Source organism: Canis lupus, chromosome 30 (genome assembly GCF_003254725.2).
Source record: "Canis lupus dingo isolate Sandy chromosome 30, ASM325472v2, whole genome shotgun sequence".
NCBI lineage: Eukaryota > Metazoa > Chordata > Mammalia > Carnivora > Canidae > Canis > Canis lupus.
Genome location: NC_064272.1, coordinates 29,801,999 through 29,824,958, shown reverse-complemented (window position 1 = coordinate 29,824,958; position 22,960 = coordinate 29,801,999). Strand labels below are relative to the sequence as shown.

Genomic DNA, 22,960 nt, shown 5'->3' with positions numbered 1-22,960 from the left:
CTTGCACCCTCCTGCTCACCCTGGCTGTTGGGAGTCACAAATCTTTATGGCCCAGGTGCTGTGTGGGTGAGAAAGAGTCTGCTTGGAAAGAGGGAGGATCCTCACAGTCAACTTTCCATAGCTCTAGCCCATAAAACAGCTGCGTGTCCTGGGAACTGAAGGCCAGAGAGGACTTCTACCCAGCATCCACCTCACCTCATCCCTGAGCGAGGCCGCCCCCATCACTGCCGCAGGCTCTTTCAGACTGCCAACATCGTGGTCAGAGCTGAGGCCATACCACACACAGAGCGACCTGGGCCTTCTTGAGGGAGTCATGAAAAGAGGCCTCGGGTCACAGGAAACAAGCAACAGAGTCTGGTAGATACTCGGGTCTAGTTTTATGAACAACCAGGGCAAACACGTCATGGTGAGTGTGACAAGTCAGAGGAGGGGTATGTGAACACTCTTGAGAGATCACCCTAGTAGGATCACCCTAATCCTACACGAAGACTGTGACTCAAGATGTTTCTGAGAAATACTGGGGGCACCATGATGTCCATGTATAGAATATGAACTCACAGGTTCATTCAATAAACACCACAATGTCACTGGGTACGAGCAAACTGTAGAGGTGTGGTGAAGATGCTGTGGTGACTGTGAGCACACCATGGCAAGCTTGGTGAACATCAGGAGACATAGTGGGAATCTCCTAGTCAGTGGTGCAAATAGTGGGACATGAACATATTGTGGTAAATATGGTGAACTCTAGAGACGCTGCCTGTGAACATGAGTCTGTGACAGTGGTGAATACACCATGGGGATAGAGGGGTGACCCTGTTTTAAGCTGGGGGAGCATTCTGTGGTGACTACAGTAGGCACATTAGGTAAGGTGGAGTGCTCTACTGGACATGTTTTGGGGTATCTGCTGGATTCATAGTCCATTCTGAGGGAATCTGCTCCCACCCAAGAGCTGCGCAAAATAAGACAAGGTGCTGACAGGTTTGTTTCTCTTTCTTCCATGCCCTAAACTGGAGTTATTATGGTTGTTCGGTTTTGCTCAGCTCTTCTGGGGTGTGTTACAAGGAGGGGAGGTGTCATACATGGGTAGGTTTGTAATGGAACTAATGGAGGGTAAAGTCTCTGGGTTGATAGCTGTGAAAGTGGTCTCTCGGTATCAAGACTCAACTCCTGATATCAAAGTTAGTGGTTAGACATTTTGGGTCAACTCCTCCTGGGATAGAGTGCTTGTGTTTGTGCTTGTGTTTTCAGTAGATACACGTCATTTTTTCCCTCCCCACATCCATTCTTCCTACTTCCAATGACAGCACCACAATTTTCTTTTGGGAAAAATCAGTCCATGTGACTCCAGTGGGGCTGATCTACCCCTGGCTCCAGAAAGGAGCTTATCAGAACTTTCCATCCCATAGTTATAGGGACTGGGTCAGGAATGGGTCAAGGAGGACCTCTCCTAGAACTTTTGCTGGAACAATTGGGGAAGAGACATTTTCCTTCTGCTGGAGATTTGAGATGTGCTAAGAGGGAGCCTGGAGCTTCTGGAAGATACTACATGGAAATAGCTTCTACTTTAGGTACTACTGCTGTGTAACATACTACCCCAAATCTCAATGGCTTAAATGACCTATAGGTCAGGATTTCATGTAGGACTTTAGTGGATAATTCTGCTTTTTGTGAGTTTATTTGAGGCCATTCAGTGGTACTCATCTGGTAGAAGAGCTGGTCTGGTCTGTCTCAGGTAGCTTCACTCACATGTTTGGTGCCTTGGTGGTGAGGGATGGAAGTCTGGGCTCAGCTGGGACTACTGACCAGAACTACACCAGGCCCCTCCAGGATGGTGGTCTCAGGGTAGTTGGACTTCTCATATGGCAGCTGGCTTTCCCCAGAGCAAATGTTCCAAGAGATCCAAGAGGAAACGATGTGACCTTTTGTGACTGGCCTTAGAAGTCCACCTCATTCCTGGTTGCAAGCAAGTCATAGGCCAGCTCAGACTCAAGGGGGTGGGGGGAATTAGATTCTATCTCTTGATAGTGGAATAGCACAGTCACATTGTACATGAACATGTGCAATGGAAGCTATTTTTGTAGCCGTCTTTGGAAAATACAGACTGCTACACCATCCTTGAGAATAAAACCATCTCAGAGGAAGCTGTTGAGATATGAGAACAGCCCTAATGCTGTCTGAGTGCCTGGATCCAATTTTCCCCAGGACTACAGTTATGAGAGCCATTGGATTCCTTTTCTGCTTAAACCAATCTGAGTTTGTGCTTTTGCTGCTTGCAATGGAAACAGCTTTTGCTCTTACTGTGCCAGTTATCTATTGCATTATGACAAACTACCCCCAAACTCAGTAGTTCATTTAATAATAGTTTATTATTTCTCATGATTCTGTGGGTTGGCTGGGCCACTCCTCGGCTGATCTTATTTGAACTCATTCATGCAACTGCTGGAGTGGAAAGTTCAAGAAGGCCTCATTCACATATCTGGCTGCTGGCTGGGAGCCTCAAGTTCTCCTCCATGTAGTCTCTCATCCTCCAGTAGTATAGATTGACTTGCTTACAGGGTGGTCTCAGGACAATGTTCCAAGAGAGTGAAGGTAGCCAGGTCTCTTAAGGCCTGAATTCCAGAATTTGTACAGCATCACTTCTGTTGTATACCTTTGCTCAAAGCAAGTGACAAAGCCAGCCCAGTTCAAAGGAGTGAGTAAATAGACTCCATCTCATACTGGGAGAATTGCAGAGAATTTGTGGCCACGGTATGATAGATGGATCATGTTAGATGGGAATATCTTTAGAGTAGAGGAAGCAGGGTATGTGTGCAAAGAAGGCAGAGCCAGGGTATTCTAGGCATGTTCTCACTGAGGAGCATATAGTTGGAATTTGATTTCGATGGTGGCTCCTCTGAGCTGAAGGCCCATGACAAGATCTACACTAGATCTCTGGTTTCTAGAGGCAACTTTGAGTTAAAACCTACAGTGTCTGAGTGACTTCACCTCTCGGAGCCTCAGATTCTCCTCTATAAAATGGGTGTGTGGGATCCCTGGGTGGCGCAGCGGTTTGGCGCCTGCCTTTGGCCCAGGGCGCGATCCTGGAGACCCGGGATCGAATCCCACATCGGGCTCCCGGTGCATGGAGCCTGCTTCTCCCTCTGCCTGTGTCTCTGCGCCTCTCTCTCTCTCTGTGACTATCATAAATAAATAAAAATTAAAAAAAATTAAATAAAATAAAATAAAATAAAATAAAATAAAATGGGTGTGGTCATCCCTGCCTCACAGATCTGCTGTGAGGCTGAAGATGATGACTGTGAATGTGCTTTGTAAATTAGAGTACCAACCACATGTGACTGAACATTGTTCTAGAAGGAATAATCAGGGATGGGCCTGGGTGGTCAGAGAGGGAAAGAGGGAGGAAACTGAGATAGGGCTCTGAAAGATGGAGACATTCACACCAATGGGGAGGAAGGGCTATATTTCAAGATGGAAACCCGAGGAGTAAAACTATAAAGGCGCAGAGACGGAACAGTGACAGACTGTACACAGGACAAGGAGAACAAGGTCAGAGAGTGAGCTCCCCCACTGCCCTGGACTCTGGGCTTCTGGGCTTCCGTGTACTGGGTCAGCAACCCCTGATGGGCACTCAGAGCTGTAGTCAAGTCCTCCTGTGCCCAGGAATCATCAGTAGCCTGTCGCTACCCAGGCCTGCAAAGCCTCCTCAGGCCACAGGGGGGTGATAAGGGGACTATGGGGGGGGGGGGTCAGAGAGCATGCTAGAGGCAGAGCACCTTCTTCTGGAACCACTAGGATCATATCAGACCCTCCTCTCACCCCCACCCCCAACCCCCAGTGTTCCCAAGCTCCTTTCTCCTCAGCAGGGTGGGGACTGTGGCCATAGCCTCAGGACACAGGTGGCCTGGCTAAACTGGGCTCCAAGGCCCTTGATCCTCTGGACAGGGGTGGGAGTGATTGATGGGTTTCCAGTGTGTTCCAGGCAGGGGCTTGGAGCTGCTGCAGATTAGCCTGGCCTGCAGAAGCCCCAGATGACCACTTGTGGCTGGGGCTGACCTCTCCAAGCCAGGCCCTGACAGTCCAGATCTGTGGCCACCTCCCAAGCCCTGTCTATCCTAGGGTCCTGACTGAGGACAGCAGGCCTCTTCTTCCTCAAAAGAATTCCAGGAGGGAAAGTGGGGAAAGACTCAGATTCCCTCCAGTCTAGCCCTGCCCAGCTCATAGTTCTATCTCAATTGGGACAGGACAGGGTCCTTTGATTGGGGGCCGGGGGTACAGGAGGTGGTGAGGCAGGGAGGGAGGACATGAGCTGGAGGAACACAAATGGCAGGGTTGGAACTGAAACCAAGGGACTCTAGCTCACAGTCCCTCAGCCCTGTACCAACCATGACAACACCCACTGGCCATTTGGGGCTAGGGAAGTGGGGTCCTCAGTGTGAAGTCTGGGCTAAGCAAGGAGACCCAGGCAGGATTCATGGCCTAAAGGGTTCCACTCTGCCCAACTCTCACCACACAGGGTACTCTGGCTCCCATTACAGACAGAGAAGAGAGGGGTGCAGAAGAGAGGGAGGCTGGGGAGGCCTCTTTCATGTATCCTTGGGTTCCATAGAGCAGAGGATGTGGAAAGCAGCTAATTACCCTAACATTGACCTCAGTCCTCTGATTTACTTCCCCACCATCCTCTCCTGTATACCTTGCTCTCTTTATCTGGCCTCAGTGGTCACATTGCTTCTTTGGCCTCCCTCCTGATCTGTGGCCTGACTTCTTGCAGCTGTCAGGCCTTCCTTTCTCTCCTCTCTACAATGTTTGTTGTTAGCATCTTATCGACCTTGCCAGCAGTACTGGGGGCCTCAGAACTCGCTCTGTCCAAATTTTTGTTGCACGGTTGGGGATCCTGAAGCCCAGGGTCACTTGGATCATTGCTTGTCCAATGTCACACATCAGAATCAGCAAAAAAGCCAGCACTAGGCTTTTGTCTCCCAACTTCCTATTTTTCTCCTGTCCTTTGATCTGGCTGTTGCAGTCTAGTCTTTGTCCTCAGACTAGTAGAGCTCTTTTTAAAGAATTATTTATTTATGTGTGTGGGGGGGAGGGGGGAGCAGAAGGAGAGAGAGAGAATCTTAAGCAGAATCCATGCTGAGCATAGAGCTCTATGCAAGGCTTGATCTGACCACCCTGAGATTATGCCCTGGGCCGAACCAGGAGTCAGATGCTTAACCAACTGTGCCACCAACTGCACCAACCAGGTACCCCAGACTAGTAGAGCTCTTATGGTTTTCACTCAGTTCAGACTTTGCCTTCAAAGCCACGGCTGTAGCTACTTCACAGTTTGGCTCCAACAACAAATTGGACGAGACTGGGTCTGGCTACAGAATCTATGGGCCAAGGGGTAGGGACTAGGAGGGAGACTAGCCTCCAGGAGACAAAGCAAACCAGATCTGTGTTTTAGGTCGCTTGCGAGCTGTTGCTGCTCAACATCCTTCCTCCGTACCCACTCTTTCCCTCCAGCAGCCCATGTTTAGGGTGATGCTCAGAAAAACAAAGTTTCCTAAACTCCTGCCTACACACACACACACACTCAGAGACAAAGACACAGACACACACAAGCACATATACACAGCTCTCTGGATGAGGATCACAGTCACTGCTCACTGTGAGATCCTTACCATGTGAGGCTCCTTTCTCTGAGAGCAAGAACGTGTCTCCTCCCTTGTGGCCTCCCAGCGCTCAGCCTAAAGCCTGCCATGGAATAGGAGCTTGATGAGGGTGTATGGAAAGAGTGAGCCGACATTTGGTATTGATGCTGTTGGGACCAGGCCTCCATCTCCCCATCCTGGCATGAGGCAGGAAGCCCGGCCCAGGCCTGAGGAGCCTGGCCCATGAGGTGGGTCCTAGAAGCTCTTGCTCTGGGTTCCTAGTACACCCCTTTCCATCTGCCTCCAGCTGGGACTCTAATGTAGTCCATGAAGCATCAATATCACCTGGCAGTTGTTAGAAATACAGCCTCAGGCCTCACCTCAGACATACTGAATCAGAAGCTCCGTGTGGGGCCCAGCAATCAACCCTCCAGGGGATTCTAATGCATGTGAAAGCTGTAGAACGGCTGCGAAGGCCAGCCGGCAGATTCCTGCTGGCAGGGAGGCTGCTCAAGTCTAGAAGCACACGCAGCTGCTTACGCCACCTATGGGTAAGGCTGTGCATATGCCAGTGGGCCCCACACCTGAAGTCGGACGCATATACACACCTATGACGGTCCGGCAAGGTCTCAGAGAGTCTAGGTGCAGGGGCTCTGGGGTCCAGTGGCCGTAGACAGACCCCCAGATGGAAGTAGGTAGGAGCAGGGAAGAACTGTTCTCACCAGGTGATATCCTGTGTCCTCTAATTCCTTTGTTCCTTTCCCTAAGTTTCTTTGTCTGCTCCCTCAGGGGCCAGAGAAGCTGAGTAGTCATCCAGCTCAGACCAGGCCCTACCCTCAGTTGGGAGACCAGGTGACTTGTGTGCCTAAGAGAGTTTGGAGTATGTGCTAACACCAGCAAAGTTCTCTCTCTGCATGGGCAGGCCAGGGCCAGGGGAATGTAGGGATCAGCGCAAAGCTTAGGCAAGAGCACGCTACCCCCTGAGCCATGAAATGCTGCCCAGCTGTAGAATAGCCCCTGGCCCCTTCCCAAGGCTGCTCCCCGTGCCCATCCTACCTCCCCAAATGTCTCTCTGCTCTGGCCTGGGGAGCCCCAGGCAGCTGCCCACCTGGCCTTTCCCTAGGTCCTGCGGCATCTCCCCCTAAGGATCTGGAAGTGAAATCGGGGCCTCTGGGAGCTCCAGGGGATGTGGGGAGGGGATGGGGAGGCTGAGCTTCCCCATGCTCAGATCTGGTTTCGCAGCGCTTCCCCTGGCGCACTGCCACAGGCTGAGCCACCAGCCGCGCTATATAAGGCCCTGCGGCTGGACCGGAGAGCTGGAGACCTGAACCCCCAGCTGAGGAGTCCCGCTCAGGACACCGGTGAGCTCCCCTCCCATTTCCCTCAACCCCTGCCTGCATTTCACTGCCCTGTTCAGCTACTCCTGTCCTCCCCTGCATCTCCTCTCCCCCCTGCCTTTCTACTTTGAAGTTCTCTCTTTTCCCCCATTGGTCCAAAGTCCTCCCCCTCCTTCACCTGAGGTCAGGGACTCTCAGATGGTCCCAGTAGGGTCTGTACCTCTGGGTGCCTCCTTTTCTCTTGCGGTCAGCCAGTCTGCTTTGTCCGAGAGTTCTGAGGAGCGTGGGACGGGGAGCCTAACAGAGCATATGCTGAGGAAACTTCTGTGGGCTGCCAGATGGGAAATGGTTTTTCCACAAGGTGCCTCAGGCCACCTTGGCCTCCCAGACAGTTCTAGAGCCGCCTCAGACTGAATGCTGTGTAGCACTCAGCTCCCTGCTCAGAGCCCAGGAGCCTGGGGTAAGACACACAATGGGGACCCCCATGCCTCTGTTCCCTTGGCTGAGAAAAAGGTGGCGGCAGAGCAGGAAAGGGGGGCGGTAAGTTAGTATGCTTAGAGCTAGAAGATCTGCGATGTGGGATTGGTTTGTTCTTCTCTCTGGACAGCTAAGTGCTTTGGATCTTTTTTTCCCCCGGAAAGGAGGAATCTCCTCTTTCCCACCACACCCTGGACTTTGGACGTTGAGGGGAGCCACTTTTGAATCTCCAGGAACTGGTCAGATTCTGGGTTGGCCAGAGCTCTGGGGAGAGATAAAAATGAGCAGGAGCCTGGGCCACACCCCACAGATCTTTGCCCTTATCACCAAACCCACTCTCCTCTCCAGGCTCTATAGCCCCTAACCAGTTATTGGGGAGCCCTGGCTTTGCACGAGGTATCCCCTCTGCTCTCCTTCAGGGAGCTCCTGGCTGTGTAACTCCTAGCCAGGCCCCAACAAACAGGCCAGAAATGTGTTCCAGCTGCAGCCTGTGCGCATCTGGGAATGTGTTCACGGAGGCTGTGTGTCTGAAGCATCTGTGCCCTCCAGCTTGCCTGTCCTGTGAGGGGCCACTGTAGTCAGGGCTGGGCTGCACGGTGTTAATGTGTAGCCCTATTGTGCAAGAGTGTGAGCCTCACCAAAGGGTAGCAAAACATGCCCCCAAGCCCAGGTCTTGGAAGTGATAAATGAGTCACTCAGAGGCTGCTGGGAGTAAGCCCCGGCCCCTCCTCATTGGCAAGGCACCTCCTTACCCCTTGTCTCCCTTGTGCCCCATCTTGAGATGGGGTCCTGGAGCCTGGATCTGAATCCATCTCTGCCTTATTTGAACTCAAATCCTGAGCCTCTGCACCTCGCAAGCTGCCCAGATTCACAACTTGGGCAGGTGTTATCTCCCACAAGACTTTATCCTTCTACCTTTGATAGGTCAAGAAATAGTTCTGTTCACGCCATGAGAGATGACACAGGAATGTGGAAGCTGATAAGCTTTGTTTCTTTGCAGGTTATTGGATCCGAGAAACTTCCTAGGGGACTGCATTCCGAGGAGAACCCAACTCTGAAGCATCCTCAGCCATCTCCTGCCATGTTTCCGAGAGGGCCTGGGGGAAAGATGGTGGGGACCAAGGCCTGGCTGTTCTTCTTCCTGGTCCTGGAAGTCACCTCTGTGTTGGGTATGGGCTAAGTATCTGCTCTCTTCCAAACCTCTACTTGCCATATTGAAGTCAGATGCGGTCTGGGACCCAACTATGGGCCTCAGCAATGTCCTTAAAACCTCAGGCTGGTTTATAGACTTATTAATCATTTATCTTTGTTTTCCCAAAGAATTTCTTATTTTTTTAAAAAGATTTATTTATTTATTTATTCATGATAGTCACAGAGGAGAGAGAGGCAGAGACACAGGCAGAGGGAGAAGCAGGCTCCATGCCGGGAGCCTGACGCGGGACTCGATTCCAGGACTCCGGGATTGCGCCCTGGGCCAAAGGGAGGCGCTAAACTGCTGAGCCACCCAGGGATCCCCTGTTTTCCCAAAGAATTTGAGATAGCTCCCAATATTAACACTCACAGAATGGAATCTTTTTTTTCTTTTAAAGATTTTATTTATTTACTCATGAGAGAGAGGCAGAGACACAGGCAGAGGGAGAACCAGGCTCCCCACAGGGGGCTCGATGCAAGATTCAGTCCCAGGACTCCAGGATCATGCCCTGAGCCAAAGGCAGATGCTCAACCACTGAGCCACCCAGGGGCCCCAGAACAGAATTCTTCCTTTCTATCTTAATTTCTTTCTTTTCTTTCTTTCTTTCTTTCTTTCTTTCTTTCTTTCTTTCTTTCTTTCTTTCTTTCTTTCTTTCTTTCTTCTTTTCTTCTTTCTTTCTTTTCTTCTTTCTTTTTCTTTCTTTTCTTCTTTCTTTCTCTTTCTTTTCTTCTTTCTTCTTTCTTTCTCCCTTTCCTTTCCTCTTTCCTTTCCCCTTTCCTTTCCTTTCCTTTCCTTTCCTTTCCTTTCCTTTCCTTTCCTTTCCTTTCCTTTCCTTTCCTTTCCCTCTTGGATTCTATTTATTTATTCATGAGAATACACAGAGAGGAGAGAGAGAGACACACACAGGCAGAAGGAGAAGCAGGCTCCATGCAGGGAGCCTGACCTGGGACTGATCCCAGGTCTCCAGGATCACGCCCTGGGCTGAAAGCAGTGCTAAACCGCTGAGCCACCCAGGCTGCCCCCCCCCCTTTTTAAAGATTTATTTATTTATTCATGAGAATACACAGAGAGGAGAGAAAATCTTTTAAATGAGGAGAGGGATTAGCTGTCACCCAAAGGGAGGAAAAAAGATAAGAGGGTTATCACCGCTGGGTGCTAAATTTAGCTCTGAGATTCCTGGCAGTCAAAGCAAAAGGGAATCACAAGGGATCACTGGGTTCTCAAAAGCAGGTTTGAGGTTTGGTCTGGCTTTAGTTTCATAAAAATTCTTCTAGCTTAAAGCTCAGTTTCATTTAGACCATGCAGCCAAACTTCACAGATACCAGAACCCATTCTGGTTTCCCTGTCCTCTGACCATGTCCTCTGGTGACACTGAGTTCTTGAAGGGATAGGTGGAGACCAGATGCCTGAGCATCAGTACTCCCAGCACTGCCCCATATGCTCTCTCCCATCTGCCCTTCCTCTCCTGACTTCTAACTACATACTCAAGTATGTACTCAAGCTCAAAGCCCTCTTGTAAAGCTGCATGCACTGCGGTCTTTGTGAGTGCCCATGGGGGAACAAAGGCTGTCTCACCATCTTGCCAAATCCTGTGTGCGCCCACCTCCCACCTTGCTCTTTCCACCCCGACAGCTGCTGTTTATGAAGATGATTAACATTCAGTCATCTGAGGGGAAATCAGATTAGTTTGATTAAAAGAGCTCCTATCACCCCAATTAAGCAGCATAGAGAATTCTGATTTGCCTCCTTGCAGGAGAGTTAATTGCCTTTTAAAGCTTGTCTGTTCTCTACTCTTCTCCTTCCCCTCCTGGAGCCACCAATCCAGCCTCAGATGGGGTGGGGCTGGAAGTTGCTTATGGCCCAAGGATCCTGTACCCATCTTTAGGAGTTGCTGACACTAGAGGATCCCTGGGTGGCTCAGTGGTTTAGCGCCTGGCTTCAGCTTAGGGCGTGATCCTGGAGTCCTGGGATCAAGTCCCATGCATGGAGCCTGCTTCTCCCTCTGCCTGTGTGTGTGTGTGTGTGTGTGTGAGATAAATAAATAAAAATCTTAAAAAAAAAAAAAAAGGAGTTGCTGACACTTATTCAGCAAACACCATGTGAGGCATTGTTCTAAGTGGATTTCATGAATGAGCTTATTTAATCGCCACAATCCTTTGAGGCAAGAACTATTATTATTCTTATCACTTCTTGCCCTCAGGGAGGCAGATGATGCTCACCCAGTCGGTAAGAAGAGTCCAGCCTGGGAGGAGGACCTCCAACATCTTTGCCAAGCTTGTCAACTCTCTGGAAAGTGAGTTGTGGCTGGAGCAGGGAGGGTCAGGAGAGGGGCGTCTTTATTGAGCTTGGTGTGAGAATCTTTGAAGCCAGGGCATGATGTCACGGTTTCCATGGAAACCCACTTTTACAGGGCATTTAACCTACATCTTTATCCAGGCAGATAGACCTGGGAAATAGGACAGCTTAGAATGTGAAGCTCCCTGATATGCTCAGGAATGCTATGGAGCTTGCTGGAGCCAGAGCTCGGGCTGGTGAAGACAGAGGGAGATGAGGATAGAGAGACAGCAGGGGCCAGCTCACCGCCGGCTCACCTCGAATGCCTGGCTAAGGGATTTGAAGCTGGGGAGCAGTGGGATCCAAGCCACCCAGAAAAAGCCCACCCTGTTTGCAGTGTCCAGGAGGCAGAAGGGTGGGTGGAGGGGGAACTTGGAAGTAGAGAGATGAGGCATGGAGTTACATGACCTGGTACAGCCAGGCTGCTGAGAGCTGTAATGGAGTGGCAGGAACAGAAGGTGGAAAGGCTGGAGAGATGCTGGAGAGACAGATGTGATAGGGCTGGGACCAATGGGTGTGGGTGAGAGGTATCAGGAGTGAGTCCCAGGAGTAAGGGAGGTAAGAGGGATGGAGCTTCCCTGAGGCTCCAGTGCCCCCCTGACCTGCCTCTACCTCTCAGGTCCTGGCGAGTGGACAACATGGTTCAACATCGACCACCCGGGTGGACAGGGTGACTATGAGCGGCTGGATGCCATTCACTTCTACTATGGGGACCGTGTGTGTGCTCGGCCCCTGTGGCTAGAGGCTCGGACCACCGATTGGACGCCTGCAGGCAGCACTGGCCAGGTGGTCCATGGCAGTCCCCATGAGGGCTTCTGGTGCCTCAACAGGGAGCAGCGGCCCGGCCAGAACTGCTCCAATTATACCGTGCGCTTCCTCTGCCCACCAGGTGAGCTGGACAGTCCCCAACCCCCTACCTCCCACCAGCCTCGACACAAGGAGAGGCCAGGATTGGCATCTGGCCACGGGGACTCTGGATATCACACACATACACAGGCTTCGACTCCCTCAGAATAACACTATTAGTGTCATGAGAGCATAATCTTCCCAAGAGTACTCAGTCAACTCACTTACTGAGAGTGCATGGCAAGATGGTGAAGACCACAGGCCCTGGAGTTGGGCTGCTTGCATTTGAATCCTGGGTCTACCGTCTGAACTGTGTTCCTTAGGCAAATTTCCTGAATCTCTCTGAGCCTCGGGCTTCTCGCCAATAGAACAGGGTAATATTAGTAATATTAGTAAATATTTGTAAATATGATGTCAGTTTTTATGAGGATTAAACAAGCTAATCTCCATTCATAGCATCTGGGTGCCAGACACTGTGCTAGTTATGTACACCACTCAGTCTTTATAACCCCCCTGCGAGGGATCCCTGGGTGGTGCAGCGGTTTAGCGCCTGCCTTTGGCCCAGGGCGTGATCCTGGAGACCCAGGATCGAGTCCCACGTCCGGCACCCGGTGCATGGAGCCTGCTTCTCCCTCTGCCTGTGTCTCTGCCTCTCTCTCTCTGTGTGTGTGTGACTATCATAAATAAATAAAAATTAAAAAAAAATCTATAACCCCCCTGCGAGGATTCTCCATTCTGATAAGTTACTCTAGGTTTGGAGAGGTTAGGGTACTTCTTACGATTATGCAGCTGACACCTGGAGAGCTAGGATTTGAATGCATGTCGGGGTCTGCAGAGTCCAAGAGTTCATGCTCGACATCCTTTCTCTTCATGTACAGAGCCAGCTGCAGGGTTGCCCACTTCTCAGATGGTCACCCTCCCTTCCTGTGACTCTGCCAGTTGCCACAGCCTGACCCTGCAGGCCCAGGTGGTAGTGGTGGTCATTCAGAGTGGGAACTCAGGCTGGGCCAGGTCCAAGGTCCCCATTCCTGCACACAGGCCTCAGAGCAGAGGTGAGGGGGGAGCTTGAGGTCTGAGTCACTGAGGTCCTGGACCCTGACTGGGAGAGAGCCTTTCCACAGGGACATTACGACTGTTTCCACCTGAATGCGGAGGGAAGATGGTGCTACCCCTGCACATCCCAGGACAGCATATCCAAGTCCCAGTGCTTGGCCAACAAGTCCCTCTCAGAGCCACTCCTGGCCCATATAGTACCTTTGTGCAAATAAGAGATGTAATCAGAGTCCCCATCTCTCTGAGATAAAACAGCCTCGGGGGCAGATTTTCTGACAGAGTCCGTTTGGGATACAAGTTAGACCATCTACTGATCCTGCTTTGCAGGGTCTCTGCGCCGAGACACAGAACGCATCTGGAGCCCCTGGTCTCCCTGGAGCAAGTGTTCTGCTGCTTGTGGTCACACTGGAGTCCAGACCCGAACACGCACCTGCTTGGCGGAGACAGTGTCACTGTGCAATGAGGCCTCTGAGGAGGGCCGACTGTGCATGGACCAGGCCTGTACAGGTACTACAACTCTTGTTCCTGGTACTGGGAAGGCATGCAACTGAGCTGAAGCAGCCCAGGAGTGGTCAGAGGGTCAGACTGATTCATTTATTCATGCATTCACCAACTATTAAATGAGCATCTGTTATGTGCTCTGATGGGGGATGTAGAGGATAATATGGGAGCACAGAGCAGGGTCATTTATAGCTTAGGAGAATCAAAGAAGGCTTCCTGGAGGAAGTGTCCTGGGCTAAGTCTCAAAGGAGGAGTGGGAATTAGTTATGCAGGCTGTTAAGGAAAGGTAACAAAGGCCTAAAGAGGAGAAGCATATGTGAGTCCGCAGGCTGAGATGTGCCTGAAGAAGAGCCAGAGTCCATATAAGCCCTCCTGATGTGGCCCCTTTTTCCACAGCCTGTGACCTGACCTGCCCCATGGGCCAGGTGAATGCAGACTGTGATGCCTGCATGTGCCAGGACTTCATGCTACATGGAGCTGTTTCCCTCCCCGGGGGCGCCCCAGCCTCAGGGGCCACTGTCTACCTGCTGACCAAGACGCCTAAGCCACTGACCAAGACAGACAGCAGTGGGAGGTTCCGAGTCCCTGGCTTGTGCCCTGATGGCAAAAGCATTCTGAAGATCACAAAGGCCAAGTTTGCCCCCATCATGCTCACAATGCCCAAGACTGGGCTAAAGGCAGCCACTGTCAATGCAGAGTTCATGAGGGCAGGTACGGTTCTCCAGGATAGGGCTGGACAGGAATGCTGGAGTTTTTTTTTTTTTTTTTTTTGAATGCTGGACTTTTAATTAAAGGGATCATAGTGCTAAGTGCTGGCTTCCCAGCTTCCAAATCCTTACCATGACCCACAAGGCTCTATATCACCTGGCTCCTCCATTACTTCCCTGTTCTCTTCTTCTATTACTCTCCCTTTCACCCTCACTGAGTCATTCTACTCGAGCCAGAATAGCCTCCTAGCTGTTCCTCAAACATACAAGCACCCTCCTGCCCCAGGGCCTTTGCACTTGCTATATATGCTGCTTGGAGTATTCTTCCCACAGAGTTGACATGGCTTGCTCCCTCAAATGTGTGAATTCGTCCCTGGCCACCTTTTCTAAAATAGTCAATTATAATATATTGTGAGATTTGGAGGGTATAGAGAGAAAGAGGCTGGGGGAATCCAGAAGTGGTGCAGAATGGCCAGCATATTCTGCTGAAGGCAGCAGAATGGGAGTATTGCACTATTCAAAACAGCCAGCTCTGTCCCAGTGGCAGTGCTTGGGAATCTTAGCTTGCATGAGGTCCCCTTGGCTCTCTACTGCCCCACCCAAATGCTGCTTGAGAGGCCACAGAAGCTGATTCTAGGCCTAGGGTGTGGAGTGGGTGGACTCCATTCTGGACCATTTCCCTTAGAGAGGAGCTAGGGGTGGGAGTAGGGGTAAAGTCATACAATTTTAACACATGACAAAAGAACTCATGGGAGCAAGGCTCTAGACAATCTGCACAAAGAGAAAAACCGAATCATTGTTTCTTGTGTTCTGTCCCAGAAACTCCATACATTGTGATGAACCCAGAGACAAAAGCACGGAGAGCTGGACAGAGTGTGTCCCTATGCTGTAAGGCCACAGGGAAGCCCGGTCCAGACAAGTATTTCTGGTGAGTGTCCTGCCAGTTACCTTGCCAAGTCTTTTCTTGGAAATCAGCCCTTTCTTGCATTGGGTCTGGACTTATTAATCATGACAATAACCAACAGAATAAAGTTATTAGTAAGGCCCTGGCACAGAGCCCTTAAGTTGGCATTTACAAGTGGGAGCCAGTGGGGTCGAGGCTACCCAGACAACCAGCCAGCCCTGTCATTATCCTCTTGAAGCTGGGGCCCCACAGAGCAGCTCAGGTCTCAGGGTCCTGATTTGGATATCCTTGGGACACAGAACAAGGTGCCCGGCCCTGCTTCCCCTGACATAAAGTCAGAGTCCTCGAGCACTGTGAGTCCTTTATCCTTCACAGTTATTTTATAGCCATTATCTTGTCTGATGCTCCCAACAATTCTGTGAAATCAGCTAGGGAACAACCGTCCTCATTTTATAGAGCAGGAGACAAAAGCTCAGAGAGGTGAGATGATTTGTCCAAGGATCCATAGGCAGTTAATAGTGAGGCTGGGACTCAGAGTGAAGTCCCTTGACTCCCAGGGCAGTCAGTACTCTTGGGTGAGCTGAGTCAGAGGTGGTGTTGACATCTGCAAGGCCTCATCCATCATCTGCCTCCCTGGCTACTTGCTCCTGGCACTCTCCCTGGGAATACCTGCCCTCCCACCATCCCCTCAGGCTCTGCCTCTGTATTCCTTCAGGTACCACAATGGCACACTGCTGGATCCCTCCCTGTACAAGCATGAGAGCAAGCTGGTGCTGAGGAACCTGCAACAGGACCAGGCTGGCGAGTACTTCTGCAAGGCCCAGAGTGACGCTGGGGCTGTGAAGTCCCAGGTGGCCCAGCTGACTGTAATAGGTAAGCAGACAGCATCCTGAGTCGCCACAGGGCAGGTAAGCACCCCAGTGGACATATCTGGGCAGTGAAGCTTGGGCTTTTCTGTGCTGAGCACAGCACTATGCCCTCTAGGACACAAAGATCTCACGGTCCTGAATCCTACCCTCACAGAGCTGCCAGTCCAGAAGGAGTGAAGAGATATAAATAAGAGACAAATAAGTAAAGATAGAAAAATGCACTGAAACAGGAAATAAGATGAGACAAAGAGACCGCTCAGTGTGAGTGACCATGGGTGATTGCTTGAGGGGGCAGCTTTTCAGCTGAAGCTTAAATAGTGGGTCACAGCCTTGGCTACTCTTGGGATCACCTGCTGAATTTTTTTTTTTTTTAAGATTTCTTATTTATTTGTTCATGAGAGACAGAGAGAGAGAGAGAGAGAGAGGCAGAGACACAGGCAGAGGGGGAAGCAGGCTCCACGCACGGAGCCCGATGTAGGACTTGATCCCGGGACTCCAGGATCATGCTCTGGGCCGAAGGCAGGCTCTAAACCGCTGAGCCACCCAGGCGTCCCACACCTGATGAATTTTAAAAAATACTGATGACTGGGTCCTACCTCCAGAGAGTCTGATGTCATGGGTTTGGGATACGGTCTAGGTATGCACAGATTAAAATCTCTCCCAGTGGATTCTAATTTGCAGCCAGTGTTGAAAACCCCTCCTCTTGAATACCAGCCAGGGACTGTGTATATGGAAGTGAGGCATTCTAGATCGAGAGGCCAACATGAGCTAAGGTTTACGATTAGAGTTGGCTTTAAGAAGTAATCTGGAGGAGGAGAGACTCAAGGCCAAGATCAATCAGGAACCTGTACCTGCAAAGTGGGCAGGGAAGAAGGATATCTTAATAATTGGCATAGGGGCACCTGGGTAGCTCAGGTGGATGGGCCTCTGCCTTTGGCTCAGGTCATGATCCCAGAGTCCTGGGATCTAGCCCCACATCGGGCTCCCTGCTCAGCGGGGGGTTTGCTTCTCCCTCTCCCTCTGCCCCTTCCTCTTACTCATTTTCTATGTCTCTCTCCAATTAAAAAAAAAATTGGCCTAAACAAAGGAGGGAGAGAGGAAAGTTTATTGGAAGAATTCTGAAATATTTCACAGACTCCAAGAACCTCAGAGCAAATAGGACACGGGGCACTGGGGCCGCTGCAGAGGAAATGTGGAGCCCCCTGTAGAGTGGTTCCCAATCCATATTCCTGGTTCTTCCACCTGTAACAGTTATTTTTAACACTGCCTAAACATTCTGAAGTTAAATTGATAGAAAAGAGCTATATATAATTTCCAAATACATGTGCACATGGCCCTAACTACAACATAAAGGAAAAATAAAATAACTCTAATTCAAAACAGTATGTATTTCAACGTGTAAATGTTTTTGGCATAACAACATCAGAAGGCTAACCAAGAGGTTGGACACTTGCACTTAAATCCAGTCACTGTGAATGTGACAGCTACAAATCCTGACGGATACGGGGTTATTATTTTGGTGGTTCACATTCCTTGGGTAATGTTGTGCAGGTATGTGGTTTTTCTGAAACAAGGAGCAATTCTTAGTATTATTCCAAGCTAAACCAAGTCCAATCTTCACTGGATTTATATGGTAATTGTGCTCTTTAAAAATCCAATGTATGAAAAAAATTCAGTGTATGGTTAAAGCCACATAAAAAATAGTAGGCTCTGATCATTTCAAACAGGTTTTCCACCAACATGAATGTCTTCTGGGATATGTCAACTTCATGCAGAGAAATTCTTAATGCAGAATAGTGCCAGACCATCGCAGGACACAGAGCAGCAATGCCCATCCTCCACTCCACCCACTACTTTTTTTTTTTTCAAACACAACCAATCTTATTTGACTGCATCTTATTTAGACAGCTTGCATGTTTCAAATTCCATTAAATCTCTGCAAAAGGGGATCCCTGAGTGGCGCAGCGGTTTAGCGCCTGCCTTTGGCCCAGGGCACAATCCTGGAGACCCGGGATCGAATCCCACGTCGGGCTCCCGGGGCATGGAGCCTGCTTCTCCCTCTGCCTTTGTCTCTGCCTCTCTCTCTCTCTGTGTGACTATCATAAATAAATAAAAATTAAAAAAAAAAATTTAAATCTCTGCAAAAGGATATGGGACGATAGAAGAAAATTATGCAGCAATATCCAGTCATCAAACAGCAGTCCAATATTTGGAGGTACACGTGATATTTTATAGATACTTGAACTCACATATGACATCAATATAATTTATGGTTATGTTTTTACAAACCTGAAACCTGTAACATGATAGCATTCATTTTAGTGATGTCATGGTGCACTGAAAAGTAACTCTGATGCACTAGCAATTTGCTTTTATCTATGCTCCTGGAAAGTGATGATTTTTAGACACTGTAATAAACATACACATCTAGTCTTCTACACGTCAGCCAATACCATACCACAGTGCCAGCAGAACTCCTCATTTTATTTTATTTTATTTTTATTTTTATTTTTTTTTTTTTCCCTCCCCAGAACTCCTCATTTTAGTGGTAATTTAAAACACTCTCACAAACTTTCAAGACCCTTCTATTGAGAACCATGATTATAATGATATAAAATGTATAAAATGAAATTAATAATGTTCACTCCATCTCCCTCAGAAGAGTTCTGTGAGATTTGGGATCATGGATGTGCAAGCACTTTGAAAACCATAAAGCCCCACAGAGAGGTGAGGGTAAGGATACCCTCTGTGTAGGACATGAACTTACTTTTAATATTCACATCATTTCCCTCCATAGCCGCTGATGAGACTCCTTGCAATCCAACTCCTGAGAGCTACCTTATCCGGCTGCCCCATGACTGCTTCCAGAACGCCACCAACTCCTTCTACTATGACGTGGGCCATTGCCCGGTTAAGACCTGCGCAGGGCAGCAGGATAACGGGATCAGGTGCCGGGATGCTGTGGAGTACTGCTGCGGCATCTCCAAAACAGAGGAGAAAGAGATCCAGTGCAGTGGGTACACACTACCCACCAAGGTGGCCGTGGGGTGCAGTTGTCAGCGGTGCACAGAGACCCGGAGCATCGTGCGTGGCCGCGTCAGTGCTGCTGACAACGGGGAACCCATGCGCTTTGGCCACGTGTACATGGGAAGTAACCGTGTGAGCATGACTGGCTACAAGGGCACCTTCACCCTCCATGTTCCCCAGGACACAGAGAGGTTGGTGCTCACATTTGTGGACAGGATGCAGAAGTTTGTCAACACCACTAAAGTGCTGCCCTTCAACAAGAAGGGGAGTGCAGTGTTCCATGAGATCAAGATGCTTCGGAAGAAAGAGCCCATCACACTGGAGGCCACGGACACCAACATTATCCCCCTGGGGGAGGTGGCTGGAGAAGACCCTATGGCTGAACTGGAGATCCCTTCCAAGAGTTTCTACAGGCAGAATGGGGACCCCTACACAGGAAAAGTAAAGGCCAGTGTGACCTTCCTGGATCCCCGGAATATTTCCACAGCCACTGCTGCCCAGAGTGACCTGAACTTCATCAACGATGAAGGAGACACCTTCCCCCTTCGGACATATGGTATGTTCTCTGTGGACTTCAGAGATGAGGCCACCTCAGAGCCGCTTAATGTTGGCAAAGTGAAGGTCCACCTTGACTCAACCCAGGTCAAGATGCCAGAGCACGTGCCCACAATGAAACTCTGGTCACTCAACCCAGATACAGGGTTGTGGGAGGAGGAAGGTGACTTTGAATTTGAAAGCCAAAGGCGAGGCAAAAGGGAAGAGAGAACCTTTCTGGTGGGCAACATGGAGATCCGTGAAAGGAGGCTCTTTAATCTGGATGTCCCAGAAAACAGGAGGTGCTTTATCAAGGTTAGAGCCTACCGGAGTGAGAGGTTCTTGCCCAGTGAGCAGATCCAGGGGGTTGTGGTCTCTGTGATCAACCTGGAGCCCAGAACTGGCTTCTCGTCCAACCCCAGGGCCTGGGGCCGCTTTGACAGTGTCATCACAGGCCCCAATGGGGCCTGTCTGCCTGCCTTCTGTGATGACCAGTCCCCTGATGCCTATTCCGCCTATGTCTTGGCAAGCCTGGCTGGGGAAGAACTGGAAGCAGTGCAATCTTTCCCTAAATTCAACCCAAATGCAATTGGTGTCCCTCAGCCCTATCTCAATAGGCTCAAATACCGTCGGACAGATCATGAGGACCCACGAGTTAAGAAGACAGCTTTCCAGATCAGCATGGCCAAGCCAAGGCCCAACTCAGCTGAGGAAAGCAATGGGCCCATCTATGCCTTTGAGGACCTCCGGGCATGTGAGGAGGCACCACCCAGTGCAGCCCACTTCCGGTTCTATCAGATTGAGGGGGATCATTATGACTACAACACTGTCCCCTTCAACGAGGACGACCCTATGAGCTGGACTGAAGACTACCTAGCATGGTGGCCCAAGCCAATGGAGTTCAGGGCCTGCTACATCAAGGTGAAGATTGTAGGGCCTGTGGAGGTGAATGTGCGATCCCGCAACATGGGAGGCACCCACCGGAGGACAGTGGGCAAGTTGTATGGGATCCGGGATGTGAAGAGCACACGGGACAGGGACCAGCCCAATGTCTCATCTGCCTGTTTAGAGTTCAAGTGCAGTGGGATGCTCTATGACCAGGACCGTGTGGATCGCACACTGGTAAAGGTCATCCCTCAGGGCAGCTGCCATCGAGCCAGCGTAAATTCCATGCTTCACGAGTACCTGGTCAACCACCTACCACTAGCAGTCAACAATGACACCAGTGAGTACACTATGCTGGCACCCCTGGATCCACTGGGCCACAACTATGGTATCTATACTGTCACCGACCAGGACCCTCGCACAGCCAAGGAGATTGCACTTGGCCGGTGCTTTGATGGCACATCTGATGGCTCCTCCAGAGTCATGAAGAGCAACGTGGGAGTAGCCCTCACCTTTAACTGCGTAGAGAGACAGGTGGGCCGCCAGAGTGCCTTCCAGTACCTCCAGAGCCCCCCCTCCCGGCCCCCTGCCACAAGCACTGTCAGAGGAAGAGTGTCCTCAAGGAGACAGCAACGGGCTAGTAGGGGTGGCCAGCGCGGGTGAGAAGGCGTGGCCTCTCTGAGGTTTCCTGGGATTGCTCCTCAGCCTCTGAGCAACTAAGTCATATGGTACTTTTCTTCCCCCACCTCATGTGACAGCCATTGTGAGACTGATGTAAAAACTGTCACTTGGTTAATTTAAGCACATCTGTTCTGGTGCAATTTGCTTGTTTTCTTCATGCCTTTACTTACTGTCTTTACCCCATGATACTGATTGGCACCAGAGATGTCAAAATAAATCTTTTTTGTCTTGTTCTTTAAAAGAAATACAAGAAACTGACCATTGATAAAGTCAGTGGCCATCAACGAAAATGTCCTTCCTTTATTTTTGCAGGGTTTTGCTCACCTCTACCGTAATGATAATCTGATGTTAAAGACCAAATAACCAATAGAAAGCATATTTCTTGGCCTTGGTCTATGGGATGTCAGCAAGGCCTCTATCACAGTCCGCACATATAAATGGTGGTGAAATAAAGGAATAATCTACAATATTCTTACTTGAAATGTAAATAAGTTATTTCTTTGATGAATTTGGAACGCTAGTATACATCCCACATTAAGCTGTTGAACACAGGGTAATCATAGTTCCTCTGCCAAGTCTGGAAAGACCATCTCATGACTACCACTGCGATGGGCTGCTGACTATATTTGTGCATTTCCTTTTATATTTACTTTTGTTCTTGCTGGAGGCCCAGTGTACCCCAGAGCAGATGTCAATAAATGCACATTTGGTATTTGTTTTTGAGGCCCCTGTCCTGTCTCACCTATAAAGCGAGCCAGCTGCTCAGAGGGACAGAGGTGACCCTGGAAAGTGGTCACAAAGTGGCATGAGGCGCAGTCCCCTCTTCAGGACCCCTCCCATCACTCCCCCCCCCCCCAGGGTTGAGTAATTAATTAGGCACACACTCGGGTGATCAAGTTTGTTCTCATGGATCATATTTTCCACTTGCAGAGAAGAGCAGAGATTCCTGGAGTTGTGAGTATGTTCTGGGCTCCTGAGCAAAGCTAAAAACATGTCCCTTTTTTTTTCTTTCTTTCTTTCCAATACTGGGGAGCTTATACAATGGCTTGGCTCAAGGTTGGGCAAGCTGGCCAAGTGCTCCTCCGGCAACCCCCCACAGCCTGCTGCCTGCTCCAGCTGTGCTGGCTGACCTCACTCACAAATGACGGGCTTTTTTTTCTTTTTCTTTTTTTAAATTTTATTCCAAGCTCTTCTAAAGATGCCTAGCTTTTCCAGATACCAGATCTCTGTTGTGCATAACAGCCCCTGCCCCTTGAGTAAAATAACTAGTCCAAATGGAAAGGGCTTTTGGAAAAAGTATTTGGTTTAAAATAGTAAATCAGAGGCCAGTGGATGGTGCCAGAATAATCTTGGAGGCATCTAGAGTCAGGGTGGTGGAGCATGGGGTTGGATGAGACACAGACTGCCCCTTTCCCAATCCTTCCAGAATCTGTCAGGGAAGAGGCCAAGGGGACTCGGGGAGGAGAAGGCATCATTTATAATCAAGATAGAAAGCTTTCCTCTCCTGGCTGGCCCAGTTGCGGCTCCTTTTGGCCACCTCTGGCCTGGACTAGATTTTGTGCTCTTGAATCAGCATCTGCCCAGTTCCCAAGGGTTTGGTTCATAATTAATTAGAAATTTCTCTGGCTGAGCACCCTATCCTCATGACCTCCAAGAAAATGAGTGAATGCAGGGCTGGGGCCTAGTGGCCTTGTGATCACTCCTTGACCCACTTCCAAAAACACTTTCTGGGGAGCGGCCCTCACTGACTCTTTGGGGAACTTGACTGCCCCTGCTGAGGGGTCAAGTGTTCAGCTATCGGCAGCACAGATGCTTCACAGCTTAGGGAGCCAGTGCTTCAACCTGACTACCCGGTTCCCTTCAAACTCACAAAGAGAGGGTGCTGGAAAAAGTCGGCTGATTGGGTTCTCTCACTCCATACCCTTCCCTTTCTGTTCTCCATTGAGGGCCTGAATAAATGGACTCTAGCAGACAGTAGCT

The 22,960-nt window shown here is 49.9% G+C and overlaps 1 protein-coding gene across 3 annotated transcripts; it reads left to right on the top strand.

Moving 5' to 3' along the window:
• Nucleotides 1-6,836: 6,836 nt before the first annotated feature.
• Nucleotides 6,837-21,449, top strand: LOC112675746 (cartilage intermediate layer protein). 3 transcript variants are annotated; one of them, XM_025472460.3, is made up of 9 exons: nucleotides 6,837-6,994; nucleotides 8,448-8,616; nucleotides 10,840-10,932; nucleotides 11,593-11,862; nucleotides 13,200-13,379; nucleotides 13,770-14,084; nucleotides 14,900-15,008; nucleotides 15,700-15,857; nucleotides 18,651-21,449. In XM_025472460.3, the coding sequence occupies exons 2-9, from the start codon at nucleotides 8,529-8,531 to the stop codon at nucleotides 20,960-20,962; spliced, it is 3,525 nt and encodes a 1,174-aa protein (XP_025328245.1). In that variant the 5' UTR covers nucleotides 6,837-6,994; nucleotides 8,448-8,528; the 3' UTR covers nucleotides 20,963-21,449. The 3 variants fall into 3 exon arrangements, with proteins under 3 accessions (XP_025328245.1, XP_048960180.1, XP_035564533.1); XM_049104223.1 differs by lacking the exons at nucleotides 10,840-10,932; nucleotides 11,593-11,862; XM_035708640.2 differs by lacking the exons at nucleotides 6,837-6,994; nucleotides 8,448-8,616; nucleotides 10,840-10,932 and adding an exon at nucleotides 11,037-11,328.
• The last annotated feature ends 1,511 nt before the right edge of the window (nucleotides 21,450-22,960 follow it).